The sequence below is a fragment of the Anser anser genome (assembly GCF_964211835.1).
Source record: "Anser anser genome assembly, chromosome: 5".
NCBI classification, from domain to species: Eukaryota; Metazoa; Chordata; class Aves; order Anseriformes; family Anatidae; genus Anser; species Anser anser.
Window position 1 is genome coordinate 35,649,701 of NC_139725.1, and position 17,459 is coordinate 35,667,159.

Genomic DNA, 17,459 nt, shown 5'->3' on the forward strand with positions numbered 1-17,459 from the left:
ACATCAATGAAAATAAGAACTATAGTGATATTTATCATCCTGGAAACATTACTATAAACTGTATTAAGAAAAGCTTCTCGTTTGCTTATAAAACAGTCTTTTTTTGTTTAAGGCCAATTGTCAGCTTGAAGCACATGTGAAGCAACATTAAAAACAAATACACACCATTCAGAAACAATTTGACCATGGTATGGTAAAAACAAAGTGAAAGTTGGTAGACTGGTCTCTACCTTGGGTTTTTGTTCAAGTATGGAGATGTTTTTATTTGAGGCATAAGGATTAGAAATCAATAGGTTCTCAGAGAAGATGACGTTTTTGAGAAGGCAGAAGATGCGTCACAGGGCACACAGCAAGACACTCTGCTAAATCAAGTCTCCTTATAAGTCTTATACGGATAAAATCTTGGGACTAGTACCTCCAGAAATAGGCTCAACACACAGATCTATTCCTAGAGTTACTAATCCCAAATCAAGTAATTATGTGAAGGAATTCTAAAAGAGCAATTTCAAAGCAAAGTCCACCTTGCTGACAAACAGTAAAGAAATCAGCTTCACAGTGCTCTGGTTTTACCTTATGGCATTCTCAGTGTTAATGTTTTGGTTTTAAAATCAGTCTGACAATAAAATCAAAGTACAAATAGTTTTCCTGTATGATGTGACATCCAGTATGTTGAACAATATTCCACCAGCTCTCACCGTACAGTACAAGAACATTATATAGCAGGCCAAAAGAAAAATCGCTTTCTTAAATTAAGTGTATGCACTAAATTTTCTCTGCAGGTAATTGACAGCAGACCTGTAACACATTTGAGGTGTTTGTTGCCCAGGTGTTCACTAAATGACAATGTAATTCTAGCACTGAACCCCCATGTTCTTGCCCACCTTTTACAGTGCCTGTCAGCAGCCACAGCAATTTGCCGGCCCCAACAATATGGGGGCCTTCCCACCCCATTTCAAGTCACCAGCAGTTTCTTCACCTCAAGCACACTGAAACCTTAGGTCTTTACAAGACACTTCTCTGGCCACACTAGAACAATGCCCTTAGATGTCATGCCCTCTGTCATTCCTCCCAGTCCTCCATGGCCCATTCAGGCATCTTGGAGCAATAGTCAAACTCTGCGCCCTTATAGCGCAAGGCATGTAGGTACATCACCAGCTCCTTTGGAGATGGGTCCCGCCTTGTAATTTTACACTCCATGCATAAAGGGTCCTTCTCTTCTGAACAATTTCCTCCTGTTTGCCCACCCTTGTTCTCACATGAACCTAGTTCTGTAGTTTTTTCAAGTGTTTCCAGATTGGTATCAGGGTCCAGTGTACAAGCTGGTGTTTCATTTCTCTCAGGATCCTTAGTGCCCTCAGCAGGGCAGGAGTTCTCATTTATAGGATCAGCCTGCACAGATTCTGTGCACTCGTTTGAATTACCAGAGTCTTGATTTTCTGCATCGGTGTTCAAGTCCTCTTCTGAAATCCCCAAGACATCCAGGCTCTGTTTGGAACGATGCTCCTCCACGAGCGCCTTAAGGAGTTCTTCATCTGTTTTACCAATCTTGCCACCTTTGCCCTTTTCAGGGCCCCAGGCTTCCATGTTATAGATGGGGTCATTGACAATGGGATATCCCAGGTACTGCAAGTGGACCCGGATCTGGTGTGTGCGGCCAGTACGCGGAAGACACTTGACAACGCTTGTCTTACCGTTGTAACTGAGCCTTTGGAAGATGGTTTTGCAGGATTTCCCTTTAGGGTCCACACGGCACACCCCCACCTTGTATGAAACAACCAGTATGGGCTCTTCGCAGACCACTTCGTGTTCTGGGAACTCCCCCACCACACGACACACGTACTCTTTTTCCAGCTACAGGCAGAAAGAACAAAAAATCTCAGAAGAGAAAACTGTCTCAGGTCTGATTATGATTCAGTCTCATCCTGGTTACCCTCCCTCTCTCATCAATGAAATACATATTTTTCATTTTAGTTAATCTACTCTTGAAGTTTTATTACAACTGAACAGGAAAAGAAAAAACAGCTTTTTAACCAAGTTTCTCTCATTCTAGCTTCCAACTAATTGAGAATTCAAGAACATAAGGGCCTGAACTGTCTTCCCCATATCAAGTTCAAGAGTTGCCTCTCAGTGCTTTTTGCTGTGACCCTCATTGCCTTGAAGTAAATCCTGGAAGCTAGCACCCTACAGCAATAGTTCTGTTTGGACTGAAAACCAGTGGAAAAAAAATGAGAGAAACTTCTAAAGCTTAAAATGGAAAAAGTATTAGATGACTGACACGCTTATACTGATAAATAAAACTGCTCTCTAACTGACGGACCAGCTGATCTTTAGAGGTCCCTTCCAACCCAAACCTTTCCAAGACTCCATGCACAATACCAGCCAGTTTGCACAATCCCACAGGGATGGAAACCCCCTTCAACACAATACTACCAAAATTGCTTACGGTTTTGCTCCATCTTTCTCTCTTGATGCCTTCCACACTTTGCACAATAAGGACAGGAAGAAGAACGCAAGCTGTCCTTAGAATTGGGTTTGTTTAGACCAAAAGTTTGACTGACTTTTTGCCTTAGCGTGTTTCAAGAAAATACCGCACAAGAACCCCCCAAAACTACTGCAGCCCTTAGCTCTCACCTGTCTCTCCCGAACCTGCTCGTCGATCCTCTTGGACACCTCCACCGTCTTGGCAAACATAAGCACTCCTGAGGTCATGCGATCGAGTCGATGAATTGTATGCAGTTCCTTAAGGTTGTGCTCTTTGCCGAGGATGAAGATGACAGTGTTGTGCCGAAACCTCCCGCAGGGATGCACCGGCAAGGAGGACGGTTTGTCTACGACCACCACCTCATCGTCCTCCGCCAGGATTTGGATAGGCTGGGCAGTAACCGGCGGCTCGTGGCGATGCACCGTGTTTCGGAGAAAATCATTATTCTGCGAGAAAAGCTGACAATTAGCGTGCATTCTGCATAGGCACACCATCAGGCCAGGCACCCGAGAAGCTTCGGAGGGATGAAGGGAGGGAAGAAGGGATTAAGGGACGAAGGGAAAGAAGGAGGGAGAGGCGCCCACCTTAAGCACGACGTCCAGGTCCCGCACGGGCTCCTCGTTGAGGCGCAGGCGGCCGGCGCGGGCGGCGGCGCGGTAGAAGGCGAGGGGCTGGGCGCGGAACTCGGTGCTGAAGACGTGCAGGAGGCTGCGGCCGACCCAGCGCCCCTTGCAGTAGGTGCGGAAGTCGAAGTAGTAGGGCCGCACCTTGCGCAGCCCCCCCTCGAAGTAGTACGAGGTCTCGGCGAAATGCGCCGCGCTGAAGCTCACCCCCGCCTTCAGCTTCCGCGGCGGCGGCACGTAGCGCTCCCCGGCGGCCACGCGGCGCTTCTTCGGGGCCGGGGCAGCCTCCTCCTCCTCCTCCTCCTCCTCCTCCCCCCCCCCAGCGCCGCTCTTGGGCCCCGGCTCCGCCATGCCGCGCCGGGGGAGGAGAAGCAGCCGCTGCCCCCGGCCCCACCCCCGCCCCACCACCCGCAGCCACGCCGCACACAGCGCGCCGGCGCGCCGAGTGACGCCACGCCGCGCAGCCAATCGCCGAAGGCGGTCGCCGCCGCGGGCCACGCCCCCTCAGCCCTTAACCGCGCCTCCGCTTCCCTTAACCACACCCCTTTCCACTTAGCCACGCCCCCACCCACCAAGCCACGCCCCCACCCCATTCACGCCCCACCACTAGCCACGCCCCCTGTCCTAGGCCACGCCCCTCGCCCCCAGGCCACGCCTCCTGCTCCCCCGGGCCACCACCACGGTTTTCTAACTCCCCAGTTCCCGGCGTTTTTACCCCCAAAACTCGGGGTTGCTGACGCAGGAAAGAAGAGAACGCGCTCGCGTAAATGAGCTCGGTCAGAGCACCGTGCCCTGAGCCGGTACGGGTGCCTTGTTTTTTCTCCAAGCGTTAGAGGGTCGCTGTTAGGGGGTGGCTGCGGGGAGGCGTAAGCCCGCCTGCCCCTGCAGCTCTCTGTGCAGGAGTCACCCACCACCTGGGGCTGGGCTCGGCCGGACCAAAGCACCGCGGCCAGACCCGGCTCTGCCCGAGCCGCAGCCTTTTCTCCGTCCCGAGCTCTGTTGAAGCAGCGCTCGCCTTCGCAAGCACAGCCACTGCCAGAGCTCCCGCTCAAAAAGCAAAGCCATGCAGGCCGTCCGAGTCCCGTCCGTGAGCTTTCTGAGGTGAGTCCGTGAGCTTTCTGAGGTGACCTTAGAGATATCCATCCCGCTGTCAGAATTCGTCCCTGAGGCAAAGAAAAACCAGCAGTTACTGTCACGCATTTGCCTTCGGCTCAGCGACAGAATCGACACAGCTGCAGCGTTTATGAATGTGCAGAGGCTCCAAAAAACAACAACAACAAAAAAAAAGGCTCGAGTCCTCGGTGTGCGATCCCTAGCTAATAGAAAACGCATCCTACTCCCCTGATGTGCCTACTAGTTAGCCTCTTCCTTCGGTCCTTTACAAACAGCAGCTGCTAGGAATCCAGGGATCTGTCAGCAAAGCCAGCACTCAAGGAGAGCAAGCCCACGGGGTGGAGAGGAGAAACGCTGCGAGTGTTTACCGAGGCCACTGCTTTTCCTTATCCGTCAGAGGAACGTAGATCACACCCATCAGCTGGGTTTCGATGATCTCCCCATCGCTGGTTTTGTCGTATTGCATCAGGACTTGGTTCGCACCCTCAGGACCCACGGGCAGTATCAGCCGACCTCCCGGCTTCAGTTCATTCAGCAGCTGGCAATCAGAGAGATCGGAATCAGCAGAGCCAAGAAGAGACAACAGAAGTCAGCCAAGCTGTGAAGGTCACGACATCTTGAAAAACACAAGCTTGCCAGCTCCATGCAAACAGACAAAAAAAAGGAAGGTTCCCATGGTTCCCTAACTATCAGTTTTATCACAGCTACTGATGAAGGCAGCCAACAGCAACTGACATCCCACACGACCACTCTTACCTCCTTTGGTACTGTTGGTGCTGCTGCCCCGACGTGAATGGCATCATAAGGAGCCTCCTCAGGGTATCCCTGCCTGCCATCTCCAACTGCAGGAGGGAAAAGCAAGCAGAAAAGACTTGTTCAGACAACAATTCCATGCAAAAATATTTCTCCATATATTCTTTCAATTGAAATTTAGAGGAGGAAAACTTTATATCAAGACTGTGATAGCAACGTGAATTCCCATGTCAGAGCACTGACCTGTCTGCTAGAAATGTAGCATTCATTTACATTTTAAGAATGGGGAGATATTTCTGGAATTGAACCATGCTGGAAAATGGAACAGCCAAAGCCAGGAGGGCCTTTATGTAATACAGTAGCTTTGTGCAGTCTTGAGATTCTGGATACAGAATGAGCTGATGCAAATTAACAAAAAAAAAAAAAAGGAAAAACAAAATAATAATACACAAAGTGTGTGCAGACCCGTTCAAATAAACTAAAACTCAGATGTGGTACAACCACTCTCTTCTGAAGAACACCTCTTACTGAATTAAGGTAGGGACTACACGTTCAGAAGTGAGGTGTGTGCTCGGCTGCCTGCAGCATTAAAAGCTGCTTATGTACACCGTAGCGTTCAAGTCAGTGTTACACTGTGCTTAGTTAGCCTGTGATTTCTAGCAACAGCGTGGAAAGCATCAACACAGCTTGGAACCACTGTTTTGAGAAGCAGAGCTCTGCAGACAGCCAGAGCTAATGCATGCTCACAGAAGGGGTCAAGCATCAGGGTCCCAGGGAGCTCACCCACAAGTTTTACACGGCCAGAGCTGAGCAAAGTCGGATCGTCTTCTTGGACATTTCTGATGGATTCGTTCACCAGCTCTTTAATGTGTTCTACACCCACAGCTTTCCCTGTTGGGCCCATCTACAAAGGAAAGAGCAGACAAACACCTATCTACCTCCTGCATGCACAGAGATGCAGAAAGACTCTGTACACCCTATAGGTACAGAGGTGCACTTTATACGACAAGGTACTGTGGGGGCTGGAGAATTTCTAGGAAGAAACTTCAGAGCAGAGTGTCTGAACAAGGAGGTGCAAATACTGTGCCACTTTGGTTTTAAGGCTGAGCAGTTCCAGTTAGGTTAGCTACTCAAGGGATACACAGACATGGCCTATGGGGATTCCCAGCAACCCTTCATTCCCAAATAAATAATTACTTGGTACAATTAGCAGCTTCCTTGGCAGGGCCAGTTCCTTACTAACCAACTTCCTGAGAAGAGTAACTTGACAAGCTTTCTAGCACTTCACAGAAAATGCCTTCAGGAATTTCACAGAATCATCTAGGTTGGGAGAGACCTTCAAGATCACCTAGTCCAACCTCTGACCTAACATTAACAGGTCCTCCACTAAACCATATCGCTAAAAGATGTTTAGATGTAGAGCTTAAAGACCTCCAGGGATGGTGACTCAATCCCTTCCCTGGGCAGCCCATTCCAATGCCTCACAATCCTTTCAGTTAAAGAAGTTCTTCCTAATATCCAACCTAAACCTCCCCTGGCACAACTTAAGCCCATTCTCCCTTGTCCTGTCACAGACTGTGACTACTTAAGAAGAAACTAAAAACCTACAACAGACTTGCACAGCAGATTAACACACCCCACTCAATCTGACCTGGGTTAAGGTACGAAGTGATCTGACAGCAGATACAACATCCACTTCAAAAATCACCGTGTTTGTTTTTACTACAAAATGGTATGGGAGCAGTTCACCACTTCCCTCGGTCCTCTTCCCTCCTCCCAAAAAGCACATGCCAGCTATGGCAAGCTACCTGCTCTGGTGCCCCTTGCTCACTAGGCCTGGAATCCTGTGAGCTTACCATCCTGGCAAAGCAAGCTGTAAGGTACCCGCTCCCGGATCCGACGTCCAGTGCTTTTGCACCTTCCACAAGCTGATCCTTCAACAACTCCAGTGCATGGGCATGCTGTGCGGGTACAAGTACAAGACAGTGTGAAACATCCCATTTTACTTTCCTCCTCCTCCAACTTTTTCTTGTTCCAAGCACTTTGTGCTCTGATTTAAACACAGCACACTGGGTGTTTTGTCTGACATGTTCAGAGCGAGTAGTGTTTGATCTGGAACGTCTTTTTGCAGAACAGCAGTTACAAAGAGGTCCAGTCAATATGCGAAGGAGCAGGAATAAAAATATCATGCAAAAAAGATTATTATTATGACAATATTAATGGTTCTCCCCAGTTACACAGAATTTCTACCTGAGCATGCTTTTAAATGAACTAAAAAAAAAAAGTTTCAGCATCTAAAGAAACAGGCACGGCAATCATGTCCGCGGGACCTGTTTCACCTTTCTACCTCAGTATTTAAGTAAAATTTAGTATTTAAGTAAAATTTAAAAAGGCAAGGGATGGGGGAGACAAACAATTTCCTGCGTTTCTGTTAAAAAAGAAAGTTTCATCTCACCATATGTGGTGCACTGATTGTAGCCTTGTATCCTAAAAGGAAGCCAGTGACAAGAGTTACGTGATAAAGAAATGATGGTGATAAGATCCAATTAATTATCAAAATCTCCACCGTGAACAGTTCTTTAATCTCCCTCCCCGTTCCCTAAAAATACAAGAAGACTCTTCTTTTGCCTCGCTAAAGCACTTCACTGACTTATAATCACCTCCTGGAGGATTAATAATGAGACCAAGGTAGCTTTAGTGCTTCAGTTCCCAACTGCTCCAACCTCCAGCGCCCAGCTCATTCATCAAAATGCTCTGCAGCTATCACAGGCTGTGTTTGTTTCCCTCCCACAAGCTGAACTCAGAACGATCAATGCACGTTTTGACTGTGGAAAATCTATATTGTTCTATTGTTCTATATTTCCTCTGGATCCCCCAAGCTGAAATACGGATGAGGATTGCTCTACCTGACCTGTCTAAAAACTCAGCCACTGTTTTGGTGATAGCGCGTCCAGCATTAAGAACTCCAACCTGCTGAGGCACCTCATGCCCCTCTGTCACTGTGGCTAGCATAGTCAACACAAACACCATAAAAATGGTGATTCTTTGAGTTACTCACCGATAGATTGAGGAGAATCCATGTATGGGAAATATTTGATGTAGTGGCCTCTGTCAGTAGCCAGTAACACATCGAAGACCCGCTGTGATTTAATTATTCCTTTTTCTGGGAGATGGAGGAAAACAGACAGAGAAAGGACTTAAATCCTCAGTATGGAAGCAAGAAGATATTTGGAAGGAGGCAATACAGCTCTGGGAGTTAGCAGCAGAACTGGGAGAGTCCTTACTAAGCTATCTGAGAATTGACACACAAAAAAAAAAAAAAACACACACAGAGAAAACCCTGCAGATGAAAGTACATCTTTTTCAGGTTTTGCTGCACTGGATGAAATCACAGTATGGTCACACCATCAGCCCAGAGGATTGTTAGCTATAACTACAGCATGCCTAGGAGTGTTAAATATAGTAAACAAGTCACACTTTCAGTCCTGAAGGTGGAGACTCCGGTTCAGATTTAACGACTATAGAAACATTCACCATTCCTTTGCACCGCAGGGAAAATCAGCGTGGCTTTAGCAGCTGAGGAAATTCAAAGCTATTTTTACTTGTGTTCCAGATGCTGCCCGGAGCAGGGCAGCAACACCACGCGTGACTCCAATCCCAGGGCACATCCGTGGAGGTGAAACACTGCCAAGAAGCTGAGCGTCTGCCGGCTCAGAGCAACGCCACTCCGTGCAGCGTTTTAAAAGGCGTCACGCGTTTACCCCGTGAGAGGAATGGCAGGCGGGCTGCGGGGATAGCCTTTCCTGCTACTTCTGGCGTAACCTCTCGTTTCCAATTATAACTAGGACAAGTTCAGATTGCGACGCTGTGAAATTTCGGCCTTCTAACTCTGCCGCTTCGGAACGACCGGTATCGCAATGGGTATGCTGCAGGACACCAAACACCTTAACCCTGAAGCACCAGAGGCTCCCAGGGGCTGCTCGAAGCACCCGTGGGGACCAGACACAGCCCCGTTACTCACTGTAGAGGTTGTTGACCAGCTCGGGGTGTGTCTTTCCGCTGGAAGTCCAGGCCATCGTCCTGGCGAGGAGCAGTCCCATGAGTGTCAGCGTGGCGCAGGGCAGCAGGTGGCTCATCCCACAGACACCTGCCAGGGGAAAGGGGACGGGATCTCCGATGGGCACGCCCAAACCCGAGCCTTTTTTGGGTTAAAAACAAAATAATCGATACCAGGCGCTGCTCGAAGACAGCGGAGCACGCTACACAGGGTGCCATCAGCACTGGTGCATCGACACCTTGGTTATAGGTAAGTGCTGTGCCATAATTACCAGCTTTTTGTGTTTAAAGGGAAGAGCCGTGACATAATTAACAGCTTTTTGCGCTTAAAATTGCAAATTACCCTGCGCAGCCCTCCAAAACCCAACAACAAGGCGTCATCCGCGGGTCACGGGGACATCGGTTATCGGACCCGGGCCCCAGCCCCATACTCGACCCAGGTCCCCGGCCCCGGCCCCGGCCCTGTCCCCATACCTGTCCCTGTCCCGGTCCCCGGTCCCGGTCTCCGTCCCCCAGCCGCCCGTTGCCAGGTGTCGCGCCTCTCTCGCCTACGCCGCTCAGGAAACCTTCCGCCCTTTACCAAGATGGCACCGCAGCAGCGTCACTCTCCCTCCCACCTCCTGCCCATTTTCCCGCCTCCTCTGAGGGCTGGGCTAATAGGCGCCCTCCCTCCACCCAAAGGAGCGAGGTGATTGGTTAAATCTGCATGTCAATCAATGCTCGGTCTGAAGCCGTCGCGGCTTGCCGTGTTGACGGTACGAGCGGCGGTGGCCGAGCCAGGTTTGGGGGCGTCGGGCGGTGCGGCCCCGCTGTGCCCGGCGGAGGAGGGCTGCCGAGCTGGGCGGGCGGTCGTGACAGGGGCCGGGGGTTGCGGGGCCTGCAGGGTCCGGGCCGGCGAGCAGCCGGGGCCCCGCGGCCTTAGGGCCCGGCTGTAACCGTGAGCCCCGGAGCGTGTCACCCCCGTGCTGCGGAAAGTCCCCTAAAGGTGCCCTAAGAGCACCTAGAGGCTCCCCTGAGGTGGCTCGAGCAGAGGGTGCGGAAGTCCCAGGTCACGCTCACCGCGCGTCCTTTCTCCCCCTTTTCTCAGCTCCTCGCCATGAGGATGATCGAGAGCGTTGACGCCGCCGTCGCCAGGTCCAGTGAAGACCTCTGGGCTGAAATCTGCTCGTGTCTGCCCCGTCCAGAGCTTCAGGACGACAGCGATGCTTTCACAGACTCCTTCACGGATGCGTACGCCGACGGGGCAAGCCAGAGCAACGTGTCCGGAGGCTCTTCTCAAACAAACCTGAAGCCCTGGGCTCCACTGAATGATTCAGAGGTATATTTGGCATCCCTCGGTGAGTGTCTGGTAAGGTGTTGATTGTGCTTAGACACCTGAGGATAACTATGGCACTGTTTATGAGGCCGGGGCGATGGTGCTCGCACCTCTGGTTGGAAAAATGTCTTGCACATACTCAGTAGATTGTCTGACTCGGTTAATGCAAGTGGAAATGAGAAGCACAACTGTAGCTTCTTCAACTATTCCCTTGGAAGAAACTCTCTATCAAGTATAAACCTAAGAATTTATGCTTTTCCTGCAAAATAAATAGAATAGGGATACTGCTGTTTCTTTCTCTGGGCAGCACGTAGTTCTACTGTAGTTGACTGAGGGGAAATGTGTTTTGAACTGACTGTAGTGCCTTTGTGTTTCTGTGTCACCATCATTTGTTTCATTATTTCACAGAGTCTCAGGAGACACAACTGAATGGAAAGAAAAAAGTGACATTTATTTCTATGACCTGTTTTCTGGCTGGGGAGGTAGGGGGGCAGATATAGGAAAGAAAGCTCTGATGCTTTCCCAAATAAAGCCTGCCCGAATCTCTATTTTAAAGTGACAGATTATGCAGTTAGCCTCAATGCGATTAGTTAATTCCTGCATAATCTATAAAACCATGTAGTAATTGTTAACAGTATAAAATCTGATAGAAACACTTGATATGGGGAAAGATAAAGTTACCATTATTGGAGCCAACATCCTAGCACTGCTAAGAGCAGTCTTTAGTTCCAAGGCCAGGAAATTAGCCACCTAGTTTTAAGTATTCCCTGCTCCCTTCAGAGGTCACATTATACAATAGTATTCAGCTGCAGGAAGGATGCTCTTGGTGCCTTTTAGGAGGAGCCTTTGAGGTTCCCCTGCACTCCAACAGTTGGACTGCTTCTTTCTCCAGTTGTGTTAAAATATTTTTTATGGCTCTTCTTCCCCTTCCTTCCTTTCTATGGAGTTATTTTTATTTGGGTCAGTTTGTAATCTGGTTTGCAATGCAGCCACACAGTCATGTTGTCTTGCATACGAGGTTGCATGCAGGAACAGACCAAGAAGAAGGGGGTCAGGGTTGCAGAGGTGTTTTTTGTAAGCTTATATTTCTGCCAGAGCCTCCATTTTGACTTTGTTACTGTTTCAGACTGTTGTTTCACAGTACACTAAGTAGAGCTCTTGGTATCTGATCAAAGGTGCCATAGCAACAAGCCACAAATTGCTCTTCTGGTATTAATTGCTGCTGCAGTTCCAATTTGCTCAGAAAATGCTAATGGATTAATTTTCACAAGCAGACTTCATATTGGAACTGGATCTGTTTTCTCAGAGTCAGGATGAAAGCATAAAGCTAGCACAAAGTTTGTCTTGTGTCTTCTAGCTAAGTCAACAGAAGTATAAACTTGTCCTGGGTTTGTACATGGCCAGGATTAATATTTGAGCCATCATAGGATCAGCCTGCCAGTACGTTTGGGCAGATATGGTATTTCAAGTCTTAAGAATTGTTCGGGCCAGACACTGTCAGTGACAACCCAGTTCTGTGACATAAGATAAACTTCAAAAAGAGTAACAAGTGGGCCGCCATGTTTTGAGCTAGTGCAGTTCAACTAACAAACATACACTTTTCAATTAAAAAAAAAGTGTGAGCACAAGTTGATTCCTGACCCAGTTTAAGAAGGAATCCATTATAAAGGGATTTTGTGACTGGAGGAACTCCATGAAATTTGCTTTCTTGCAGCTTTGTGTAGTGTAGTTGGATTACCCTGCATCTGGTAAAAACATGGTTTTCGTTGTAGCCTGTGACTGAGAAAACTCACAATGTTACATTCTATTCTGTGATATCCAACTGATAATACTGCTGCACTCTGCATTCCGCCCTCCCCGGTCTCAGTTTGAGCATTATTTGAATTTCACACTACAATTAGTGTGGTTTATATTCCATGCCAATTTGCATGGAAATTGTGGGCACTTAATGCCTCCAAGATCTGTGCCTTCTGCGTGAAAGTTTCATTGAAATTGAAAAGTGCAAAAGTTATTAAAACACAAAAATGGGCAGAGGTGACTGATTGCATACACACCTTATTTCCTTCTGAAACGTCACTCCAAATTACAAACACATACATAAATGAAATACTGTCATGCAGACTTCAAATGCAAGAAAAAGTTACTTTTTAAAATATTAAGTCTTGAAATGTTAATTTAAGCTTTTTAATATCAAAGTGTAGACACTTCTTTTTTCCTTCCCTTGAGAAAATTATAATAGAGACCCCTCTTTTGTCTCTTCAGAGAGAAGACTAATGAGAATAAAAGGTTTGTCTCAAGAGGTGACTTCCAAGGACATGCTGCGTACCCTTTCCCAAGCTAAGAAAGAATGCTGGGACAGGTTCCTACAGGAGAAGTTTGAGTCTGAATTTTATGTAGAGGGACATGAATCTGATGAGAGGTAATAAGCAGGTCAAAGAGATGGACTACCACTTAAGGCATAATCATCTATGTTGGCAAATAGATTAGACTTTATTTCTTAAAATGTAAAATAAGGGTTTGTCAGGACTTGTGAGAGGGCATTATGACAGAAAAGGTCTCACTGCAGCTTGTCAAGACTCCCAAGCTTTCTAAACAACTTTGATAATGACCATTTCACAGAATCACAGAATGATTGAGGTTGGAGGGGACCTCTGGAAATCATCTGGTCCCCCACCAAGCAGATTTGTATCATGCTAGAGGGAAACACAGAGGGCACGGGTGGGTTGAACTTTCAAAGCTGTTCACTGATTTTGCATCCCTTGGACTGGGGTGATCTAGAGTGGAAAGAACAGAAACCTATTTGACAACTACCCTTGTCACATTTTGGGTAGGGAGGGAATGTCTAATACATCTCAAATTACTTTTTTTAAGGCTTGACTTTTAACAGCTAAGTACAGACCATTCCCTGTGTCTTTGTCAGGGCCCAGTTAAGTACTGCTTCAGAGACAAGTGGGATTTGAAGTTCTTTCTGGGGTTGGTACCAGTCCTGAGATTAGATTTCCTGAGTGGCTCTCAGTTCAGTGCCTCCCTTACAATGCTTCTGCTCTCTCACCCGTTACCCTTTTACAGATGATATATGAATTAAGATGAGAGTCTTTTTCTTTAGTAATCTCACATTCCCAATCACTTATAATGCTCTCCATATTTCTATTTTCTGAGCTGACATTTTTCACGATTGCTTCTAACTGAAAAGAAGATTATCTTTCTCCCTTGAAGAAAATCTACTTTAGCTAGTTTTGGAGTTCAAGTATGACAAATAATCCACGTTTATATGTAGGTTTTAGATTCTTTGACCAGTTAACTTGAATGTGATATAGTTAAAACACAAGTTGCTGTAGGCATAGATGTTCTTCCCACTTTGTTTTTAAAGGCTGAGGATGTTATCCATGAAAATATTTTCCTCACCAGAATTTGACTGAATGAAGTTAGATAGAGGTTACCCCGAATGGTACCAGACTACTTGGTTCTCACCCAGCAATGTAATTAAACAAGCCTTAACTTTTAAGCATGCAAATCATCTCACGGACACTACCAAGCAAAACTTTGCTCTTGTAAAAGAGCAAGAACAAGTTAATTTTTCAGTGCAAGGACTGAATGGCGTGTATCACACTTCCTGGAGGATGAGCGTATAGATACACATTTCAGAATTAAAATAAACTTTAGTCGGTATTTAAACAAGATGGGGTAGAACTTTTCCAGTCAGACCAGCTATTTTGAGATAGACTATGAGTGAGTGTGTATTTATGTACATCTATAGTATCCATATCATTAGCATACTAGGATGTGGACATACTTTTTGCAACCTCTCCTCCCCTTTCTGGTGTTAGTGTGGCTAACAGATCTTTTTGTACCTTCCTGTGAAACCGCTATCTTATGTTTCACTCTGTCTTTGCTTTCCCTCAGCACTCTAGAGCATCTAAAGCGCTGGCTACAACCTGATAAAGTGGCAATCAATACTGAAGAAGTACAGTACCTCATCCCTCCAGAATCGCAGCCAGAGAAGCAGGAGACTGAAGAACCTCCAGCTGCTGAGCAGTGAGATACACGCCATGCCTCTCGTCCAAACCCCAACGAAGCTGTGTGCAGCAACAGTAATAACCCAAATGCGGGAGGGAGGCATAAGCGCCAATTGTCAATCATTTAAAAAAACAAAAGAAAGAAAAAAAAACAACAACAAAACTGCTCTGGACCTCCAGAGATATTGACTGGCATTTGTTGTGGGTAAGAGTGAAACAGCATACATTGAACTGAAATCCTACTTCGATCTAGTCCCAACCTGTAGCAACCTAATCATTCCAGTATGAATGTGAGTTGTCTGTAACTCGTCAGGAGGCACTCTGAACAAAAGAAAGAGCAGTTGTTCAGAAGCATCAGAAGGCATAATGGTCTAGAATAGAACAGATAAACCACTGAATCAGTTTTTTTTCCTGTCTTATACCTCTTTTATCACTAAATTGGGTATTCTTTTCCTGCAAAGTCCACTGTGTTTTCTATCGAACTTCACTGTTTATGTTTGGGCTGGCTCTGAGCTGTGCCTGGAGGAGAACAGATACTGTTTGCCTACTCGAACTTGGAGTCCTAAAGGAAACCATCACTGCAATCGATAAATTGATGATATTGAGATTGTAGCAACAGGAGACTACTTAATATTCCTGTCCTTGTAATGCCCCCTCCTAGAATATCCCACTTCATTGGCCATCCAAACTCTGATACAGAATGGGCTGGAGAAGGAGTATTTTTATTATTGGTCATGTTGTATCTGTTTCTCTCATCTCCTTCAGTCCCTCCAGGAGAGGGTCAGATGAGATCCTACATCAGGAAAACAAGTGTGATGACCAAGGAGGCTACAAATAGCTTGTTTTCATCACAGACTAGCACAGAATTATTTGACTTTAAATATATTCCAGTATATATGTATTTTTTCTTCATCCTGTTTCATTCTACAGAGGGTTGTTTCCCATTATTAGTCAAAGAATCAGCAATTGTGTACTTGTATAAGACTAATGCTTCTGTGAGCTGTGCTTTCTGTCTTAGCATTGACACTAAAGGTCGATAGAGGGAAGCAGTGTACATCTTCTGTCAAATAAAGCTCTTTAGACAGAAATTGCAGGGGTAGTTCTAGCAGCTTATGCACACTAGACTGTTCATTATGTATCTCTATGAAAATACATTTTTAAAAAGAGCTCCTTGATACCACCTTCATTGTTTCCTGTCTCTGTACAATTATAAATGGTGCTATTGTTTCATCCCCTGACAGCTGTTATTCTGTTGCTGCTTCTTCAGTGTGGTGACTTGGTGTTTGCCCACGCAATCAGCCTTACCTGTGTAACCATCCACCCCAGCCTCGCCATTTACTAAAGAAGTCACACTCAGAGCTCTCCATTAGAGCAAACACAGAGGTTTGAGAAATACGGTGAATCACCTGAATGTCAATGATAAAGGGCCTACAAAGCTTTGGCAGTGTTGAAGAGGGTCTCTTTCTCATCTTTTAAGTGTCCCTATTAATTTATCTCTAAAAATAAGTCTGCTATGCTGTACAGTCAGATAATGTGCTGTAAATACTCTCTCTCACCTGTGCTGTCAAACTGTAATGAAGATGCTTTTGAGTATTTATCAGAAATGGTATGTACAAAGAGAAAAATGCAGTTTCTTTTTCTGTTCCCAGGCTATTTTACAGTCAATACCCTTCCTTCTTGTGATTAACAGTGACTGTGAAGATGCTTTATATCATCTTGTCTATTCCCATTAAAGCTATCTGAGCAAGAAATGTATTCAAAATAACTGTACCGAAACATTTAAAGTCTCAGGTCCCCATAATCTAGCTCTTCATTTAGAGGAGCTAAGAGAAAGCAGTACTCAACATTTTATTTAAAAGTATCTCAGAAGCTCACGGAAAGGGCTTGGGGAAGAATTGTCCAAACACAGAATTAGCTGAGCACTTCAGATTTGCATTGATACTCCAGCAAGACATACATAGGTCCTTTGCTGCTTAGTTACATTTATCTGTTCTTCACATACAAAAGAATGAGGAATGGAAAGGCCATCTGCCTCAATTTGTCCAAAATACCAGCTACTCTGAGTGGCATTTTGCACAGCAGAATCTGCTTGAATGTAGAAGGGAAGAGCAGCTATTTCCAACCCTTTGTATTTGTAAAGCGTGCTCTTCCAGGACGGCCTGGAGTAAGGCCTGTTGCCCCCAAACTGAGAACAGGTCCTGAAAACTTTAATCAGATCCAGGGACTTAAGTAAAACAAACAAAACAAACTCAGAATAAATCAGCATCAAGCAGAATGGATGCCAGAAAGTCAAACAAACGCCTTGTGATGGAGGAGGAGACGAGAACTAGTGCTGGTTGTTTCAGTGATAACTGAAGAGACCTTTGTCCGTGAGGCATGCGCCTCTGTCAGCTCCCTCCCTGAGCAGCACCAACTGTGCTGTCAAAGGGTTCGTTGGCTTCCAGCAGTGTAATACCAGCTCCACCTACCGGCTTTGGCACGGTCAAGAAAGCCAAATGAGTGCAGGACTCTGTGGTGTTTTTGCTGCGTTGTGATGCTGGACACGGGTCAGGAAGAGACACTGGTTTTCCATTTGTGGCTCTTGATTGGTAATGTCAGCACAAGACAGTAAATTAGGTCCTGAAGCGCTGCAGCATCACCCTTTCAGGAGAGAATTAGACCTGCCAAAACCTAACTGCTTAGAGATTGGCATTTAATTGGAGACTGCATCCCGATCAAGCGATAGGTCCAGCCCCAGCAACTGGCAGCTTGCTCCAAAGGCTGTCTGACTCGGTCTAACTCAATTGGTGTGTAAACAGCAGGACTAAAAGAACCCATCTATCAGCTTAAGAGCAAAAAGGCTTTAAAAATGCTCCAAGTACACAAAGTATCTAGTTTTAAACTACCTATACTTTTACATAGAAATACTACACTTGAGTAGCATAATCCTGTGTTGCTCAAGGGGAGAGAAGACAGCCACTGAAGGCACCATGTTACAGGTATTTGGACGAAGTCACTGAGAGCTTTCATGTGGTCCACCCTTTGGACACACCGAGCTACAGGAAATCAGACTTGGGCTTGGTCTATACCTAAAATTATCATAAGAGTAACAGGAACTCATA

The 17,459-nt window shown here is 46.3% G+C and overlaps 3 protein-coding genes across 9 annotated transcripts; 1 reads left to right on the plus strand and 2 right to left on the minus strand.

Annotated features, from left to right (window-relative positions):
- Nucleotides 1-13: 13 nt before the first annotated feature.
- Nucleotides 14-3,606, minus strand: RPUSD2 (RNA pseudouridine synthase domain containing 2). The gene is made up of 3 exons (XM_083839726.1): nucleotides 3,067-3,606; nucleotides 2,632-2,928; nucleotides 14-1,851 (listed from the first exon to the last, which is right to left on the minus strand). The coding sequence occupies exons 1-3, from the start codon at nucleotides 3,454-3,456 to the stop codon at nucleotides 1,060-1,062; spliced, it is 1,479 nt and encodes a 492-aa protein (XP_083695852.1). The 5' UTR covers nucleotides 3,457-3,606; the 3' UTR covers nucleotides 14-1,059.
- A 267-nt stretch (nucleotides 3,607-3,873) lies between these two features.
- On the minus strand, nucleotides 3,874-9,638 carry LOC310900961 (protein-L-isoaspartate(D-aspartate) O-methyltransferase-like). Of its 4 annotated transcripts, none has more exons than XM_083839728.1 (9): nucleotides 9,502-9,638; nucleotides 8,993-9,169; nucleotides 8,030-8,134; nucleotides 7,427-7,458; nucleotides 6,828-6,932; nucleotides 5,755-5,875; nucleotides 4,975-5,060; nucleotides 4,587-4,756; nucleotides 3,874-4,268 (listed from the first exon to the last, which is right to left on the minus strand). In XM_083839728.1, exons 2-9 carry the CDS (start codon nucleotides 9,105-9,107, stop codon nucleotides 4,256-4,258), a joined length of 747 nt encoding a protein of 248 aa, XP_083695854.1. In that variant the 5' UTR covers nucleotides 9,108-9,169; nucleotides 9,502-9,638; the 3' UTR covers nucleotides 3,874-4,255. The 4 variants fall into 4 exon arrangements, with proteins under 4 accessions (XP_083695854.1, XP_083695855.1, XP_083695857.1 ...); XM_083839729.1 differs by having other exon boundaries at nucleotides 8,993-9,118; nucleotides 9,502-9,637; XM_083839731.1 differs by lacking the exon at nucleotides 3,874-4,268 and having other exon boundaries at nucleotides 4,277-4,756; nucleotides 8,993-9,118; nucleotides 9,502-9,625.
- On the plus strand, nucleotides 9,254-16,109 carry CCDC32 (coiled-coil domain containing 32). 4 transcript variants are annotated; one of them, XM_083839735.1, is made up of 4 exons: nucleotides 9,254-9,277; nucleotides 10,115-10,364; nucleotides 12,605-12,761; nucleotides 14,246-16,109. In XM_083839735.1, the coding sequence occupies exons 2-4, from the start codon at nucleotides 10,124-10,126 to the stop codon at nucleotides 14,379-14,381; spliced, it is 534 nt and encodes a 177-aa protein (XP_083695861.1). In that variant the 5' UTR covers nucleotides 9,254-9,277; nucleotides 10,115-10,123; the 3' UTR covers nucleotides 14,382-16,109. The 4 variants fall into 4 exon arrangements, with proteins under 4 accessions (XP_083695861.1, XP_083695858.1, XP_083695859.1 ...); XM_083839732.1 differs by lacking the exon at nucleotides 9,254-9,277 and adding an exon at nucleotides 9,632-9,782; XM_083839733.1 differs by lacking the exon at nucleotides 9,254-9,277 and adding an exon at nucleotides 9,747-9,807.
- The last annotated feature ends 1,350 nt before the right edge of the window (nucleotides 16,110-17,459 follow it).